Source organism: Anopheles darlingi, chromosome 2 (genome assembly GCF_943734745.1).
Source record: "Anopheles darlingi chromosome 2, idAnoDarlMG_H_01, whole genome shotgun sequence".
Taxonomy (NCBI): domain Eukaryota; kingdom Metazoa; phylum Arthropoda; class Insecta; order Diptera; family Culicidae; genus Anopheles; species Anopheles darlingi.
In genome coordinates this window covers 58,520,283-58,537,782 of record NC_064874.1, presented here as the reverse complement: position 1 = coordinate 58,537,782, position 17,500 = coordinate 58,520,283, and the positions used below count along the sequence as shown (strand labels likewise).

The following is a 17,500-nucleotide window of genomic DNA, read 5'->3' as shown; positions in this document are numbered from 1 at the left end:
ACCGTTGATGTGCGTAACGACATAATTTTTATTGCATTTTTTCCCTTGACAGCAGGGCGATCGGCGATGCGTGTTCGTGTGTGTGTGTGCCCCTCGTGGTTGATGAGTTTTTGGTCGATTACCGTTTGGTTTGTGATACGAAGTGATCCCGTTGGGTGGCGACCATTTGAGTATTTTAGAACGGAATGTTAGGTGTCGACGATGTGCGGTCGAAAGTTGTGATGACAGGATAGGAGTGACAAGGATCGTTCTATGTGTGTTGATCATTTTCATGGAATCCACGTATCTTGTGTGGTAGTCTTAATAGTTGTAAGGCAAGTGATCCTCTCTAGAGTGGCCTTATCTTTTTTTACTCTTTATAATACCTATTTCAATAAAAGAAATTATGAAAATGAATATTCTACATTCTGATAACGAATACAACACATCAAACAGTCAACATTCTTGAAGTATTTTAATGACAAGAAGTAGAGTCTTTCATCAATAATGCTTATCTTGATTACTTTTTTATATCATATCTGTAGTTAAGAAGTTGCAAGAGGTCTGTTCCGAAAAACTGATTCTTTAGAATAAAAATATCTCCTTTTGGAAAATTTCAAATGAAATAAGCAAATGAGTACATTTTTTAATCGTCAAATCACCTCAAATAAAACAACTTTATGGCGCTTCTGCTATTATCTCGTTCTTCGATGTAACCTTTAGCTCCTAAGCTGAGCAACCGTATCATCCATCCATGGTCAATTTTATTTGTGGTAACATGTAACTTATACAACGGCCAGTAACAGTATTTGGTTTTGACCTAAATATCATGATGATTTTGTTAAAACAAATTGTGAAAAATTCAAATAGAAAGTAGAATTTGTGAGGTACGAACCGGTAATAATCATTTACCAAACATTTTACGTTTTAAATTCGATATACATACATCGATAAACATTGTTTCGGAATAAATTTAACGAATACTACAGATAAGCAGTATGGATAACATTAGCTGAAGTACCAAATGTCGGCATTTTACGACAAATTAGTTATGAACAAGTGTGTTTCGATCGAACAGATATTGGAACAATTCAAGCAATAAATTGATGACAGCTTAAAGCGCTTGTTAATAAATTAACGGTATTGACGGTGTAAACATCCTAAATGGCTAATATAACAGAAGCAATCGGAAACCATGATAACAAAAACTGTACTTAATACACGAAAATCAATCTTATCAAATCGGACATTCAAAAGTTAGATGATGGAGTGATACTCAGTCTTCTGTCCAACCAACATCCTTTGAAGGACATTTCACATACTGATGGAGGAGGTGAATCAAAACGAGATTCTTTCGAAATTCAAAAAGAATGTTGTCGCAACAGAAGTCACGCTCTCTCCATAAAAAAAAATCCCCAAGTAGTAACGTGAGATGATCAATCAAACAATCACACCTCACCATACGAGCGAGGTCAAGCGCAAACAAACCGCACGTGGAAGGAACGCAAAAGGGTCCAGCTAACCGGAAGGGACTAGGAATTGAAACAACATTTCCCTCCTTCTCCCCAGTAAAAAAAAAAAACAACCAACAAAAAGCAAAAACCGGAGACTCCCCAAAGTGGAACGTGGATTCGGTGCCAAAATGCTTACATCTCCTCACCTCACCGGGTAGTCAGCCAGCCAGCGCATTCAGTTTCACACATAAATCTAGGAAAGCCAGTAATTCATCCCGTAATCCACTGACAAGTTTGCAGTTTCTGTTCTGCAGATCCTTTGCAGATGGAAACCGGACTACAACATACGATTCGCACCCCACGGCCTACAGGGCAGCGGTCTTCGGACTCGTAAACCGCGAACACCATCCAAAGGTATGGGTGTGTGTGTGTGTGTCCGAAGAGATGGATGGCCAGCATTGGGTGTGACCGGGGAAAGGCAGGAGGCAACAAAACCACGAGCAGCATCCCCCCCTTTTGGGGAGCTTCAAGCATGAGAAGTAAAAATAAAAGAAAGGAAAGAAAAGAAAAAGAAGACAGAGGGAGTCCAAAACAAATCCACTATCGTGGCTGGTTCCATGGAGGTGCGCAAATTAACATATTTGGAAGGTGGAGGCCAACATGCGTCAGAATCTCATCATCCGGGAAATCTCTTCAAACATCAACCTCCTTTCCGTTGTTCTCCTTTCGCTCCATTTCGCTTCATCGACTGACAAGAGTGGCAAGACCTACTCAAGATGGCTTCAAAGCTCATCAGCAAACCCGAGGAAATAACAATAAAACAGCAGCGCTGTCTTGGATCTCCGTCGCGTCGGTTCCGAATTTACGCCAAAGTGCCATTGATGAAGGGGAGGTCGCGAATCGGTCGCGAATGAAACCACGGATCCAGACTACACTCTTCGCTGGCACGATGGGTTCACAGGGTCTGAAGACGACGCTGACGACATGGGCATGTCGCAGCAAATCGCCTCCACCACCATCACACCGCCATCCTGGTCGTCGTCGTCGTCGCCGGCTTTTGTCTTCGACTCGATGGTGAATTCGATGGCGCACCGGTGGTCGCCCTCCACCACCAGCACCACGGAACAGGCACGGAACGCGAAAAGGATACAGGGCCCCGGAGGGGCTGCTCGGTTTGGCCATTCCTTCCTTCCTTCCTTCCTGCCTCTGCCTTGGTTTTGCTCGGGTTTTCTCAGGTCCATAATTTATGCTGTCAGCTTTTCACTGCTACAAAATTTAGAAAAAGACCATTAGCTGCTGGTGAGCCTGTCGCTGGCCGGCACGGTATTCCTTGATTTACCATGAACATAAAAATGATTTATATTTGACATTAAAATAATGCACACGATATGTGTGTGTGTCAGAGAGAGAGCGAGTGAGCGCGAGAGAGAGCAAGCGAGAACGCGTTGAAGGAAGTGCCCTTGGACCGCTTAAGGATGGTGACACAGTCAAAATAGCGCAGGCAGACGATGGCGATGGCGTCGTGAAAGTGCATAACCGCATCCCGGGGAGAAATCGATGCGACACGGGGGACGGCAGCGTGAGGACAGGACACTTACAGGACAATCGAGGATTCGGCGTGAAAATGGCGCTAGCATGTACCGGTGCTCACTGCAGGACTGTTGTGCAATCGTTGTTAAGCGGTCCCGTAGAGCTTACACAATTGGGACTTCCATTAGGATTATTGTTAGATTCGACATCTTGGTCAATAATATTTGTTTGATGAGTTTGGTTAGTGATTATTATTAAAAGAAATAAAAAAACAGTCTGATCAAGTCTATTATTTGTGATATGGCGTATACACAGCGTTTAGATGATACCATAAAGAGGGAAGAATATGTTTAGTACAGCAATTAGTACAAGTAGTGTAATCGAACGATATAAAAAAGTATCATAATTAGAGATTGTGTGACGCGAGAAATATTATCAGCAAAAGGATGATCGGAAGTAGCGCATCTTCTTGTCGTATGTACTTGCTTTCCGTTATTTCTTTCTTCATAAAAGTATCCAAAATGCGATGGATTTTCAGGATACCACACATCGCTTCTACTCAATTTAATTTTTATTTCCTTTTTTAAATAATTTATTTATTAGTGTTAGTAACAAATCATTTTCAAAACCCTTACTCCAGTTCACGAATCATCATTCTCGAGAAGCTCAGGCCTTGTTGGTTGTCTTTAAACTTGAACCATAAGATAGATGTTGAGTTGTTAGCATTTATGTACAGACCGTTGAAATTCACGTAAGTACACGAATTATGCCACCAGGCTCCGGCAGTGTAGTGCGCACACTGCGTATCGGCAATCAGATCATTGTCCCGATCTTTCGTAGTAAATTTCATTCCCTTGTTATAGGACATTGAGTCACCTGCAGTGCCACTGTACGTTCCAAGGACATTCAGGCGGTATTGCTCATTTTCACTTCCGATCTTGAATGCATTGTAACGTGCATACTTGTAAGTGCCGCTAAAGTCCTTCATTTCAAATATTATTTCATGCGCTCGTGCCATTGTTATTTGGTGCATGTTCTCCAAACCGAGCCAGAATTCCTTCTCTAAATCACCAAATCCGTCACGATATTCGGACCAGTTCCGGTTGAAGTTAATTGTACCGTCGAATCGATGTTGTATAACAATCCATCCACCACCAAACTTTTCATGTTCACAAAACACTTTGATCGGTTCACTGTCATTTGTCACACGGATCAGATAGGTACCAGACGTCATCGTTGGTCCGTTCTTGCAGGATGAATATGAAAGATCCTTAGACTTCGATGGTGATAATGTTGGAGTGACACTTTGTTGGTTCGATACTGCATAGGTGGATTGTTTTTCCTTCGCCGTGCCACAAGCTACTGACTGCGTCGTGAGATGTTCTTCGATTTTGTGGAGAGATGCCATGTGAGTAGCATGATGTTTGTGTATTTCATTACGTAGTTCTAAATGAATGTTTTCCAATTTAGTCAACAGAAGTTCTAATCCGAATCCCAAGATGGTATATGGTTCCGTTTCCGCAGTGATTGTATTTCTTTTACTGTGACTAGCAGAACACAGTGTTGCACAAAAAAGTATGAAATAAACAACTAGTTTCATTCTAAACAAATGACACGCTCTTTATTAGACCGATCTAACAGTTGGTTAAGACTGAATGGTGCTCTCAGTTCTATTTGCATGGAGGTTTTATACTGATTCCTTATCCGCACCTAATGTTTACGTGAGAACATATGGTTTTAGAGGCACTATTTATCGTGGATGCGCTAATTAAGCTATTTGCGTTGCATTCGTGTGATAAGCTGATTCCAATGCAATCCAACGTACGCAAAGTGACGTAAATGAAGAGGTAGAGCTTCAATATTGGCTGCTCGGTAATAAATGATTGGTTTACGCCTTTTAGCTGAATTGGAGGTGAAGGATTCAAGATTCATATAATATATTTATGATTTTTATAACTAGTTGTAGAGGAAAACTCATTCCTATTAGAATCAGAATCCTTTCATTACTTGAAATAGAAAGACAATCGTATGCCCCGCATTGAATCATTCGATTCACAATCGAAAAGGATCTGTTACCTTACAAGTGCACATCAACGTCGAGTCAGTAGGTCGTTTGTGCTCTTTGAATACCTTTATGCTATGAATTTAATCCTTTAGAGTGCGCAGCTACCATTATGTACAAGACGGTCTGAAGACAATGTTGGAGTGAATTTTATTTGTAAAAAGATTACTTTCGAATGAGAAACAGAGTGCAATTTAAGCTTTACCAACGTTTTAGCACAATGTCTAAGAACTGTACAATTGAGTTAACCTGTACGCGTTTCTCTTCACTTTATCCTTTAATGACTTCTGTAGATCAAATTGCGATCATCACTATACAGTATGTCGATCGTGGATTTGCATTGCATATTTTCTGGCGTATTTATAATCGTAGTGATGATTTTAGATTTACATTAAAATTGGATTATTGTAGAAGAGTTTGGAGAACCGAGAGTTCTGTGTTTATGCTTATCATGTCATAATGAAGCAGTATTCCAATCTAAATGTATTGTAATCGGTTAAAATCTGGAGATTAATCTAATTCAATACAACAAGCTATGCTAACCGGATAATTAAAGTTGACGAATCATCATCCGCGAAAAACTCAATCCTTCATGGTTGCCTTTGAAGTAGTACCAGAACATTGATTTATCGTTGTTAAACCTTGAGTATCGTCCATTTAAATTGGCAAAGGTACAATAGTTGTACCACCAGGCGCTTCCATGGTGTTCAGCACAATTTACAGTATTCCGATCGCGTGGCGAATCCATCGTTTTAAACTTCATCCCAGCGTTTCCCGCCATAGAGTCCCCAGCCGTGCCACTGTACGTTCCAAGGGCTTTAAGGTTGTACTGTTCACTTTCATCTCCTACCTCGAATGCGTTGTATCGTGCATACTTGTAAGTGCCGCTAAAGTCTTTCAATTCCACGATCAATTCATACGCACGTGTCTTCGATATCTGGTGCATTTTCTCAAGACCCAGCCAGAATTCCTTCTCCAAATCACCAAATCCATCACGGTATTCGGTCCAGTTCCGATAAAAGTCAACGGAACCGTTGAATCGATGCTGTAGTACAATCCATCCACCACCGAAGCTCTCTTGTTCACAATACACATTAAATCGTTCACTTCTACCGTTTACACGTATGAGGTAAACTCCAGAGACGTTGGATGGTACATCTTTACACGATGAGTAGGATGGCAGCTTAGGTTTCAGCGTGACACACGAGGTCTGCATTAACGATCTATCTTGAAGCACGGTCAAATTGTGTCCGACTGCATGTTCGAGTTTATGGAGGGCAGCAAAGATCTCCTCGCGAGTAATCCGATGTTGCTCTAGTAGAGTATGTTGTATGTTATCCAATTTAGCCAACAGCAGCTCCAAACCGAATCTCGAGATGTCGTATACTCCAAGATCTTCAGCGATCGAATTTCTTTGATTTTGATCACTAGCAGCCACATAGGTTACAACACAAAAGAATAAGACCTTTACGAATAGCTTCATTTTAAACAAGTTGATTTCACGTTATAATACCGATCCTACCACAGGTTGAACTAAACTGGTGCTATCAGTGCTATTTAGAAGGAGGTTTTATACTGCTTCGTTATACGAGCTGAGCTGAAATAGCCGATTTAACGTTTCGGTGGATTTGCTTGTAAAAATGTTTGCTCTGCAATTGAGAGATAAGCCGACTGTTCTGTATATTTGAGTTGTGCTTACTGACTTAATCGGGGCCGCTGTAGCCATGTTTATTTGGCACTTTAATCCAAACCAACATTACAATTATTTGCTTTCTATGTAGCTAACTTAGTGCTTCTTTATAGGACGATCACGACTCCTCTAATTTTGAAAACGTTAGTAAAATCAGTTTTTGTCCAACTTACAATGCTTGGAAGATAAAAGTTCTAGACTTAATTGTAACTTCTGCCATCAAATAAAGTAGAGCATTCTTGATTAAATGTAATCGCAGCCATTGGCCAAATTTATTGGTTCTTGAAATCCATTCATCGGTTAGCCAGTTACGAGATACCTCAAAGTGTAACTGTTACTTTCTTAGTTTAAAGAATACTTAAAATGCCCAAACAAACCGCAATTGATTCAAAATTGATTAAATACTGATTACTTAGTTAAAAAAATCACGTTAATTATAGAGAATTCGTGCACTTAACGGACGAAAAATGAAAAACTTCAGTGAAAGCAGTTTATAGACCTTAATTTTGCTTTCGAGGTTGCGGAATGAGCACAAACTTAAAAATGCAAGAGGTAATCTGTATTAGCTACACTTTAGTACAACTGTACTAAGCGCGATTACCCAATAATAATAAGCCAAACTGCTTCTCTCCACAGCCATCACTACGCAATTGGCCCCTTAGTGACATTTCTTGGCAAAATATTACATCTTCCTTCCTAAGGAAAGGACCAAAGAGATCATTTACGCGGCCCTTTTCCAGTATCCATTGACTCCTTTGGCAACCCCATCACATTTCATTACGTCCATCACTCAATTCTCTCTCTCGGGTCTGGGTCTATTGCGGCACGCGCTTTGTTAATGGCTTTTGGGTATGTATTATTAATGTCGAACTATGGCGTACTTTTCTGTCGCTTCATTAGAAGCCCTTCCAAGAGAGAGAGAGTACCCCAAGAGGGGTGAGTTTTTGGTTAATAGGAACACTTTTCGATAAGATGACTGGATTTAGGGTTACATTTGTAACCCCTCCATTTGACAGCGTCGTTACTAGAAGCTGATGCGCTTAACGAGATGTTGGTAGAACGAGAAGTATTGCCACTTTTTGCGGTCGCAGGTGTAAGCGGTCGTTAATTGTTTCCAAAAATGGCACAATCAATTTTCATCACCAGATAATGAATGCTGTTAAGCGAGCCGACCAAATCTAGCCTTGAATTCAGTCATAATAATTCTAGCCCGCGTAGTTCTAGTGAAAAACAAACCAAACACAAATTATTCATGTTAAGTTTTAAGACAAAAATTGATTTGAAGCTTGTTTTGTTAAATTAAAACGTTTCCTACTTATTGCAAAACGTTTCGAAACGCTTTTAATGTGGAAATTCAGTCTTCTATTTCATTGCTTTGCTTCTTTCACGCAGTTATGCATCCTTCAAGCATTTAAATCTCTTCGATTACATAAGCTAAGTGCGATACAAAGTTCGTCTGATCGCTCAGGAATTTATGTATCCGTCAGCGATAAGACGAATGGACGACGTGAGACGAAAAAAGATGAATCGTGACGGAGACGGAGAAGAATCCATGGACCAGAAACCCGTGACAGACATATTTTCCATTTCTTCTTCTCTTCAGGACCGCCAAAAAAGTCGTTACACACCGTCCATCAATAGAGTTCGACGCTGCCAGCCAGTACCAAGATAACAAGTAACTGCTGCTCTACACCATTTGGCTGTGTGTGTGCGTGTGTGTCTGGCAATTGTCACCCTCGATCCTCGGAAACGAAGCAGCAGGTCTGGCACTTTGTCAACTCCGACTGTTTGTCGATCAGCATCCAGGAAAGGAATCCTCATGGATCCCTCTGACGCCGAGCGACATAATTCACTGCATACGTCATGATTATTTGGTCATTCGCAACATCGGCCGCAACCCCTTACAGGGGTACAAACCCCAGAAAGGGGAGAAGGAGGCACCAATTGGCGAAAAGCGCAGCAGCAGCAGCAGCAGCAGCGCGAGCAAAAGAAGGGTTTTATGGCTTCTCCGCGACGGTGACGAAAAATCAACCCATAAAAAAAAGCAACCGCCCGACACCCAATCCCGACACAAAGCAGATTTATGACCACGGGCGCCGTAGCAACCGTCAATGCCTGTGTGCCATGTTATTATTTTCATATTTCTGTTTGATTCCTTTTGCGGGGACGATCCCGTTGGTCTCGGCTGATTGCGATCGACATTGAATCGTTACAAATGTGCAATTTATTGAACTTCGATGGATGGATGAGAGGTGCCGACACTGTACCACCCTGGACCCTGGAAAAAGGGGATAGAAGCCAAGCCGAGAGAGGGAGAGAGAGAGAGGAGGATCCGCGTATGTGACTGTCGCTCACTCGCTCGCTCCTCACTATGTATAGGGAGTTACCTCGGGGGAATTCGAATTCGGTGCAACGCATCATCATCGCTTTGCACAGCTCACTTTGAATATCTTCCTTTTGTGCATTTTAACATTTACTTTTCGACAATCTTTTTCCACTCGCTTTTTTTCCACCAAATTTCCCCTTGTTGAAACATTGAATCGGGGGCATTTTCCAACGTTTTCCCGGTAATGTGCCATAACTCATAGCCACACACACACACACACGCACACGCATACACAAAGACAGGCACATGAAAGATGGGATTTGAGTGGTAAAAGCAATGTGGATAAAAGGAAAGGGAAACAGAAGAACAGCCCGAACGTTGACGTTGACGATGTGCATGTGTGCGACGAAGGACATCTCGTTGCTTCTTCTTCTTCTTCGTCTCCGTTGTCATCATCGTCGTTGGGACCTTGCTGCTGCTGGTGAAGATCGATCTCCGGGACGAAGAAAAAAAAGTGAGAACGTGCCGTATGTGGACCTAGATGGATTGTGCTCACACTTCCTCACGTGATGGCCTCTATTGATGGTGGTGTGAGAGGTGAAAGAAAGTACCAAGAACGATGGTGGTGGCGGCGGGGTTGTCTGGGTGAAAATGGTAATAAATTATGAAAATGTTATAATTTATATCTTCTCGATTAATTCTATTTAAAAAGTTCCTTCTTCTTTCCACTCACCAACTTCACCTCCTGGGCGTCTACATCAGCCAGGCACAGGCCCTGGGCGCAGCGTTATGGTCTGTGAGCGATCGGTTTCATTGGAAGATTTATTTACGGATTTCAAGCCACATACTCACACACACACAAGCCGGTGGTGCCATCCTTTTACTCTCATGGCCGCTCCTGACAGTCGAACTGTGGTATTCTGGGTTTTCTGTATTCCGGACCTCAGGAGCCTGCTCTAGTTGGCATGGATACTGCATCCATCTCCTTTGCTGCGACACTTTGATATGCTTGCGCCACACACACACACACACACATACAGACAGAGAAAACTACCCATTGATTGCAGATTATCGAGCCAATACTCGGTGACGCACCCGGGGTCCGAGGAGAAAGTTATGCCCCTTGCGGCACCAACCCCCGGGGATCATCTTTCTTTTGCACAACCGTACGCGTGTGTGTGTGTGTGTGTACAGGGCACTAAATCATCGACCACCACCATTCGGCATTGGCGATGACGAAAATGCAAGAAATATGGCAATAAATTCTGCCGAATGTGACACTCCACATCCGCTATTCGGCGTGTCTGTGTGTGTTGGCAACATTTTCGTCGACCCGTGGTTCGTGCGCCGGATGTTTTCGCCGTCCGGGAGCCCCGGGAGGAACGACAGCCAACAGATTGACCGTTTGAAGTGTGGGGATTTCCGTCATCGAATCTCTAATCATCGCGTCATCGGCAATATTCGGGGCTGTGGACTAATGTGATGAATGTGTTCCGACAGCTCAGAAGACATTAAACATCAAAAGAAGTTGTTAGGATCATGTAGCGATCATTTAATAACATTCAACCAGCCGAAGTACTCAAAAAGCTCATTATGTAAACGCGTCATAAAAAAGGGAATGTAAAGGCTATGGACCCTATACCTACGAAATGGAATTGATTTCGACTCTTGGACTGCCACTACTGATCCCAGACGAAGACATCACCGTGACCGATTATGAGGCTTCGCCCGTCGACCGAACCTTCAAATTCAAATGTCTCTGTCGTGGAATGGAAATGAACAAACGGCCTCTTCCCCGTTTGTAGGACATTAAAATTCTCTTTATTACCGCCCCGCCTGCGAAACATACAATTACCAGCAGCAGAACCCATTTACAAAAGCGCACGTCCACGGTCTGGTCGATGATCGATCGACGATCGACGCCTTTCATTCGTGTTTTCGGGGGCAATAACTCAAAAAACTTCATTTAGCTCATCAGCACTCGCTTGCTCGCTCGCTGGTTAGAGACCTCGCAGGACTCGAGAGTTTTACGATCCTCGAACTCCTTTTCGGCGCGTGGTTCATCAGAAAAAGCATGCGAACGTGCGCCTCCGAAGCAGTCGCGCGCGCGCGTCCCAATTATCGCGCTCAAAGTCACATCCCCGTCCACGTTCAATGATTTATGACGTATTAAAACTCCAAATCCAATCCGAAGTCCCAAAACCCCGGGCCACAAACAGGCCCACAGGAGAATCGAATCGAAAGCGCATCTCGCTGCTGCGGCTGGTGGACCTCGAGGGGTTCCGAGAAGTGTACCGGCGAGAGAGCTTTTTTATGGCGTTGCAGAAATCGCGCAAAGGTTCCTCCTTTGCGCTCAGATTTTTGAGGTTAGGTGCTGCCCGTGAGAAACTGTTTATGGATATCGGTTCGGGGCGTTAGCGCAACTCTTGGTGATGCAAAACAACTTGCTGCACGGATGAATGGAAACGGACGGAGTGGGTCCGTCTGTCTGTCTGGTCTGTCGTCGTCGTCGTCGTCGTCGGTGCGATCCGCCGTGATCGATACCGATATCCCAAAAATACCTGGAAAGCGTGTATTGTTCCACGACTGCGCGAAGCTGTGGAACTGAACCTAAACTGAAGAGAAGAGAAGGATATTTATGAGAATTTCTCAAGAAACAAGGCACACACACGCACACACAAATCGAAACACGGACTTGAAGATGCGTTTGGGACGCCAAACGCGCAGAAAGCGGTGACGAGGGCCACCGGACCGGACCATCTTCCCTGGTCCCAGGCACCGCGTTGCGTTTCGGGGGCAATAAATTGTCGTTCGACAGTCGCGCAACCGCTGGGGTATATGCGCATTCCGCGAGCGGTTCGATTGGTGGCCTCAGAGGCTGCTGCTGCTGCTGCAGCTGGTCTGTAGCGGGTCCGTCTGTCAATCAACCAGCGTGTGTGTGTCACGGGGGGGGATTTGCATATTCCAAGAACTCCAAACAATATTGAACCATCAGCGGTGCCTTGTGGCCGCGAGATGACCGTGAGCTTTTGGACAAAGCGATCACGATGCGTCGACCACGACAAACCTCATCCTCTACGGAGCTCGCTTTGAAGGCATATAAATCAACCAGCTCGTCTTGTCTCGTCTCGTGTCACGGAGTTTTCGCGGTTGATTTAAACCCTTTTGCGCTCTGAAGCAACAACATTCTAGCGAAAGAGAAACTTTGACGCCAAATAAACTCCCCCCCCAAAAAGTGGCTCGAAAAACGGTCTTTGTTCCGGTTTGGTGACTTTCCGCGTGTCAAAACCGACGACGCCACGACGCGCGTTTGAGTGAAGACTCGTAGTAGGCTGCGGCGACAACAACTACCGCCGCGGTGAGCCCTCACCTTCTCACTTGTCAGGTTGCACGCTGACGGTTATGAATATTAAATATTTGCTCCCTGGGGCCGCCTGCCGGTGGTTACACACATTAGCACGCATCTCGTCCGCACCTTGGGCTCGTGTGCTCGAGGGTGTGGTGTGCTCGTCAAAAAGCGTGTGTCAAGCGATTAGACGCTTGCTGGTTGCCGCCTACCGCTAGGCTCACAGATGATGAGTGATTTACATAAACATCTGCCGTCGGGAAGCAGAAGAAGGAAGTTCAAACGGCGGAACGACGGCAGCGACGGTTTTCCGTCTCGAGAAGAAAGTCAACAACGATGAGGCCTCCGGCGAGAGATTCTCTCGCGCTGGTGATGATGATGATGCTGATGATGCTGTGGCCAAGTGTAAGGAAGCGAGCGGTAGCGCATCGCTATGCTATGCTATGCTGAGCCGTGGCCATAGCATAGAGCGGCTTTTTTCGGCGGGTAAGCTGGAAGGCGGCCTCAATGTTTGTCGCCGACAAAGCGTGACCAGGGCGCGCGCGGCGCGGGCTTCCACTCTTTGCATAGGTGACTTTGATTGTTGTTGGATGTTCTGCCACCAAAAAGTGATGCTGACGAAATGAGAATAAAGTAAAGTTTGTTCAACTGCAGCTTGTTCTAGTTTCTTTTTCGTTTTCGGAGGCCCCGCTGGAACTCGGTATGCGGTCCACTTTGTGCGTGTCTGTATGTGTGGCTTACACTTTTTGGAACCGATGGTGGGGAACAATTTAAATGTAAATCCTTGTGCAGAATGAGGAGAACACAAAAGTTAATCTTATTCATCAAGAAAGAAATGCTCCATCTTTTGCTCCACCGATTGCGATAGTCGAGCTCTGATGAGATGGAGTAAAATGGTTACTCAAGCAAATTGTTTCCAATTGAGATCCTGGCCGCTTGTCGGTTTCTGTGTAGGAGGCTTCTTATCTTGAGATCGCTCAGTTGGCCCCCAAGCTCTCAAAAGCTCTCTTCTAATAAAAGGCCCTGGTGTAGCTTTCTGGGCTGCCTCAAGCCAATCTTCAATTCGCCTCTAGGCTGGCGAAACTGTGGCCTCTCCAGCTGGCAGATTAATCTAGAAATTAAGAAAGATTAGCCCTCAACTCGACTTGCCGGATGAGAAGAAGTAGCTCTACTTCTCGTTTGTGCGGCTGAAAAGTAGCTACGGAAAGCTCCGGAACACTATAGGCCTAGAAATGGCCACTCGGATGATGTGGCCGCGTCGGTCGGTTGTGGTCTCTCGGGATTTTGATGACTTCCTTCCATCGTCGGTCGGCCTAAGGGCGGGCATCAAGGCAGGGAGTTCTTTATTAGACGGAACGTTGTATTTCTTCGCTTGATACCCGCGGTCATAACTTCCAACGAGAGGCAGCCACCAGTCAACGAACGAATACCGCCTGGTGGTGGTGGCCAGGCATCAGCAGCCGCTCGATCCGCTGGACCACGTTAGGCACGTTCCACCTTCTTGAGCTCTGGAAGCTGTGGAAGTGAAATGAAAAGAATTTCGCGAAGGTTTTGTACATCGCCGGCCTCCTTTCCTCGCTATCTGCATACGAAACCGTCAACCTAAGACTCCGGGAGCCGGAAAGAACGGAGAAAAAATCCTGAAAACCCGCCCCCTCACTGGTACCGCGAGACGTTCCGTGGTCCAATAATAAATATAAACAAAAAGGATTTCCCGGGCAAAAATAAAATTTTCTTTATGAGTGGAGTTAAATTATTTTCATCCATTCGGTGGCGAAAGATGCTGCCGCTGCTGCTGCGAATCGTCGTTGCCATTTGTGGCCAGAGGGGAGGGTGTGAAGTAGGAGGGAACGATTGTCGTCGTCGTCGTGAGCCGCGGAAACGGAAATGGAATGATGTGCCGCTTGCTGTTGCGGCTGCATCTTTGTTCGTCGCGGGCGCGCGCTCGCGCCTTCGGACGTAGTTTATGCTTTTCCATGCCATGCCAGGAGTGAGGAGGTGGCCCCGTCCTTCGGCCACGCTGATGAGTGAAATGGTTGTTGAATTCGGGCAATACGCGGAGTTTAGATTGGTGTGGAGCAGGGGGAGCTGCTTCCTTTTCAGTAACAGTTGCTGCTGCGGCTGCTGCTGCGACTGCTGTTACCCCCTCGATCGCCATCCTGAGTCAGGCATTTATTCCCTTCATTTCATCTCCATTTGCGTTTTTTCAATTTAAAAAATGGCGAGCCATACAATAACTTCCTGTCAGATCGCTGGAAATACGTGTGCATTTTGGACCCTCCGGGTTTTTTTCGGGGCCACTGTTGCTGATGCCGCAACTTACGCCAGTCGCAGGCGCAAGGGTCGTTGGTATCAGAGCGAAAATATATTACGAATAAATTTTAGCATTTCGCTTTTCTGTTCTGTGGGTTTCTTATAGCCTCCGAGACACGCGCGAGATGAGAATATAGTACTTTCATATTTTGAAGCGAGGGGAAGGAAAAGTGAAATGATCATTTCATTCAAAGATTCTGTAGATTGGACTAGCAGCGTAGTAATTTTGAGATTGGTGTGATTATCTATTGTACACGTTGCTATTGATAGATAGATTAAATAAAAGCTCTATCTTAATTCTTCTCAGTTGCTCAGTTGTCATATGCAATATTCCTCAACATGTCATATCATTATTCACACCTTTATTGACCACCAATGGCTTTTTGAGCATTGTAATATTTATTCTTGCCAAGAAAATTGAGACATGCAATTCTTCCATTTATTCGTAGACTTTATATATCACTTTTGGAGCCTCGTGATGTGCGCGAAACGATCGTTTGATCGTTATGTAAAATAGAAGAAGCCACACTCCTAATTGATATTTGTGTTATCGTGTTGAACCCTTAAATTATTTTGAATCGATTGATGTCTACGAACTGTTGCTCAGCTGTTGGGATTTTTTGGAGAAATTTGGAGATAAATTTGGATTCTAGATAAATACCTTGAGTTTTCATCGCAATCGATGAAGCAAAGATATCATAAGTTTAAAGCCTTTCACTAAAATTGATCAAATTTCTTTATAACACGGGGATGTAGCTCAGATGGTAGAGCGCTCGCTTAGCATGTGAGAGGTACCGGGATCGATACCCGGCATCTCCAAATAAATGGAAGTAAACAACTTTTTAGAGACAACAATTTTGTGGAAAATCCTATGTACGTATCAATCAATGTATTCAATTTTAATCGTTCATCTTTAATCCTGTTTGATTGTGGTTCTACACTTGTAGAAGCTAGAACTATTTTTTTGATATACTATGTCAGATTTTCGTACATAAAATTGAACATGAGACTTTCGTATTGCCACAACCTTTTTTTTTCAGCACAAAAGATGTATACCTATTCTCAAAATGGTTTTGGAAGGCATAACTAATCCATCAATCAACTTTCTTAGTGATCGAATGCGAATGTACTGTTCGATGGATAAGATCTGGATAAACGGGTACACTAGTTAACATGCGTAACTTCTTCCTGGTCGTCGTCCAATTTTTTTCTTTTGTTTACAGTTTTGGAATACCCAATTACGAAAACGTGATTTTTGCATTTAGAGCAAAGCCTTAAAAACCAGATTGTACTCATGTTGAAAAGGAAACTCGAAGCCCACGATTGAACAGATGTTAAGAGGTGACTGCCACCCGTAACGCCTTTTTAATCATTGATCTTTAAGACATTCAAATTGTTTTGAAATTATTAATTTAGGGCAAAGGTTTCTGTTTATTCTCGAGAAGAAATTTTTTCGTTCTTTTCCCAAAATTTTATGTTTCAAAAGACCAACTTTCCAGATTTCTCAAGATAATTAATAATTAGTTAATTAATCAGTAATAAGTGTGTAGCCACTCTCTGCGTAATAACTAAAACATTAGAACAATCAATAATATATTGACATTAGTTGATCAAATAGCTTCAATGTGTACTAATTCTTATGTTCTCAGCACCAATGTCTATATTGGTATTAACTTCATGGTTCGGAAAGAATATTTCCTTTGATGTTTAATGTTACAATCTATTGATCCGTCCGATGGCATCAAATTAGATCTCCTGCATGTTTAATCACCTTCAAAGCGAATCGTCTCACAAAAGATAGTTAGTTTTTTTATGAAATTATGTAAAGGCACCAATAAAGCAAAACCTTATTGCACCACAACTCAGCAAATCAAACACGCCGTGTGTCCAAGCTTCAGTCTGCCCAAGGAAAATAGGCTGGAAAATAATTTACTAGCCCTACTACTGCTGCTCGCTCTAAGTACTCAGAAGCGTCCCTTCAATACTCGCCTCAACGACGGGACGCCGGGCGCCCGGTAGTGGTCGCGTGGAAATTCGCTCCAACCCGCCCCGTGTGGGGGGTCCGGAGAAAAAAAGAAACCAACACAGAAAAGGACCACCACCAGAAAGCAAGGAAAACGGAAAATGGCCCACAAGGAAGGGGCCGAAAGTATAAAGTACAGCCGATAAAAACAAGAGAATAAATTTCGCCACTTCCTGCTTAGTCATGCGATCAAGTTTGTGAGGGGTGCACGAACACCGACCACCACCAGCGCGAGCGAGTGAGCGAGCGCGTCATGCTGTGGCAAATCTTAGGGATGCCGACCACCACCACCACCACCCCTCAGGAGGGGGAGTGAGAGAGCCTCACAATGCCGGAGGCGTGATTTAAGCGAAATAATCACCATAATTTGCGATTAAATAATTAGATGGACGCGTTCAGCGTATAAATGAGTGCGTCCAGTGTTATGATTGGAGAAAGGAACGAGGACGACGAGGACGACCACGGCCTGGCCACATCAGCGAAAGTCAGCCCGAGGGTCTGACCACGGTCCACCCCCCATTTTCCCAAAGCCCAAAGATGAACTCCTCCTGCCAGAGCACGCAATGCGAAGGCATGCAATGAACCGAAGGAAAACGGTTTGTTTTCAATCAAAACGTCGTCCAGTCAGGCTCCCTTTGCACCATGCTCTCTCTGTCTCTCTCTGTCTCTCTCTGGTGTGCCGCAGAAGCAGAAGGTCAAACGGATGAATGCACACGGGGTGCAAAGTGAGGAGGTGGTGGAAAAAAAAGGAAAAACAAAGTCATAATTTTTGCATAT

General features: G+C 44.0%; 3 protein-coding genes and 1 non-coding gene across 4 annotated transcripts in view; 2 read left to right on the top strand and 2 right to left on the bottom strand.

Annotated features, from left to right (window-relative positions):
• LOC125949927 (probable cytosolic Fe-S cluster assembly factor AGAP009023) overlaps window positions 1-17,500 on the top strand; it is a 443,394-nt gene that overhangs the window by 325,948 nt on the left and 99,946 nt on the right. The window lies entirely within an intron of this gene.
• On the bottom strand, window positions 3,523-4,518 carry LOC125949944 (angiopoietin-related protein 1-like). Its single transcript, XM_049677454.1, has one exon. The coding sequence runs from the start codon at window positions 4,369-4,371 to the stop codon at window positions 3,595-3,597; it is 777 nt and encodes a 258-aa protein (XP_049533411.1). The 5' UTR covers window positions 4,372-4,518; the 3' UTR covers window positions 3,523-3,594.
• On the bottom strand, window positions 5,576-6,508 carry LOC125959381 (fibrinogen-like protein A). Its single transcript, XM_049692202.1, has one exon. It carries the CDS (start codon window positions 6,506-6,508, stop codon window positions 5,576-5,578), a length of 933 nt encoding a protein of 310 aa, XP_049548159.1.
• On the top strand, window positions 15,447-15,519 carry Trnaa-agc (transfer RNA alanine (anticodon AGC)). Its single transcript has one exon. It is a non-coding gene; the product is annotated as a tRNA-Ala (tRNA).

Bases quoted from the DNA above. Each gene is read 5' to 3' on its own strand.
- LOC125949944 (XM_049677454.1), bottom strand. From the start codon at position 4,371: ATGGCATCTCTCCACAAAATCGAAGAACATCTCACGACGCAGTCAGTA.
- LOC125959381 (XM_049692202.1), bottom strand. From the start codon at position 6,508: ATGAAGCTATTCGTAAAGGTCTTATTCTTTTGTGTTGTAACCTATGTG.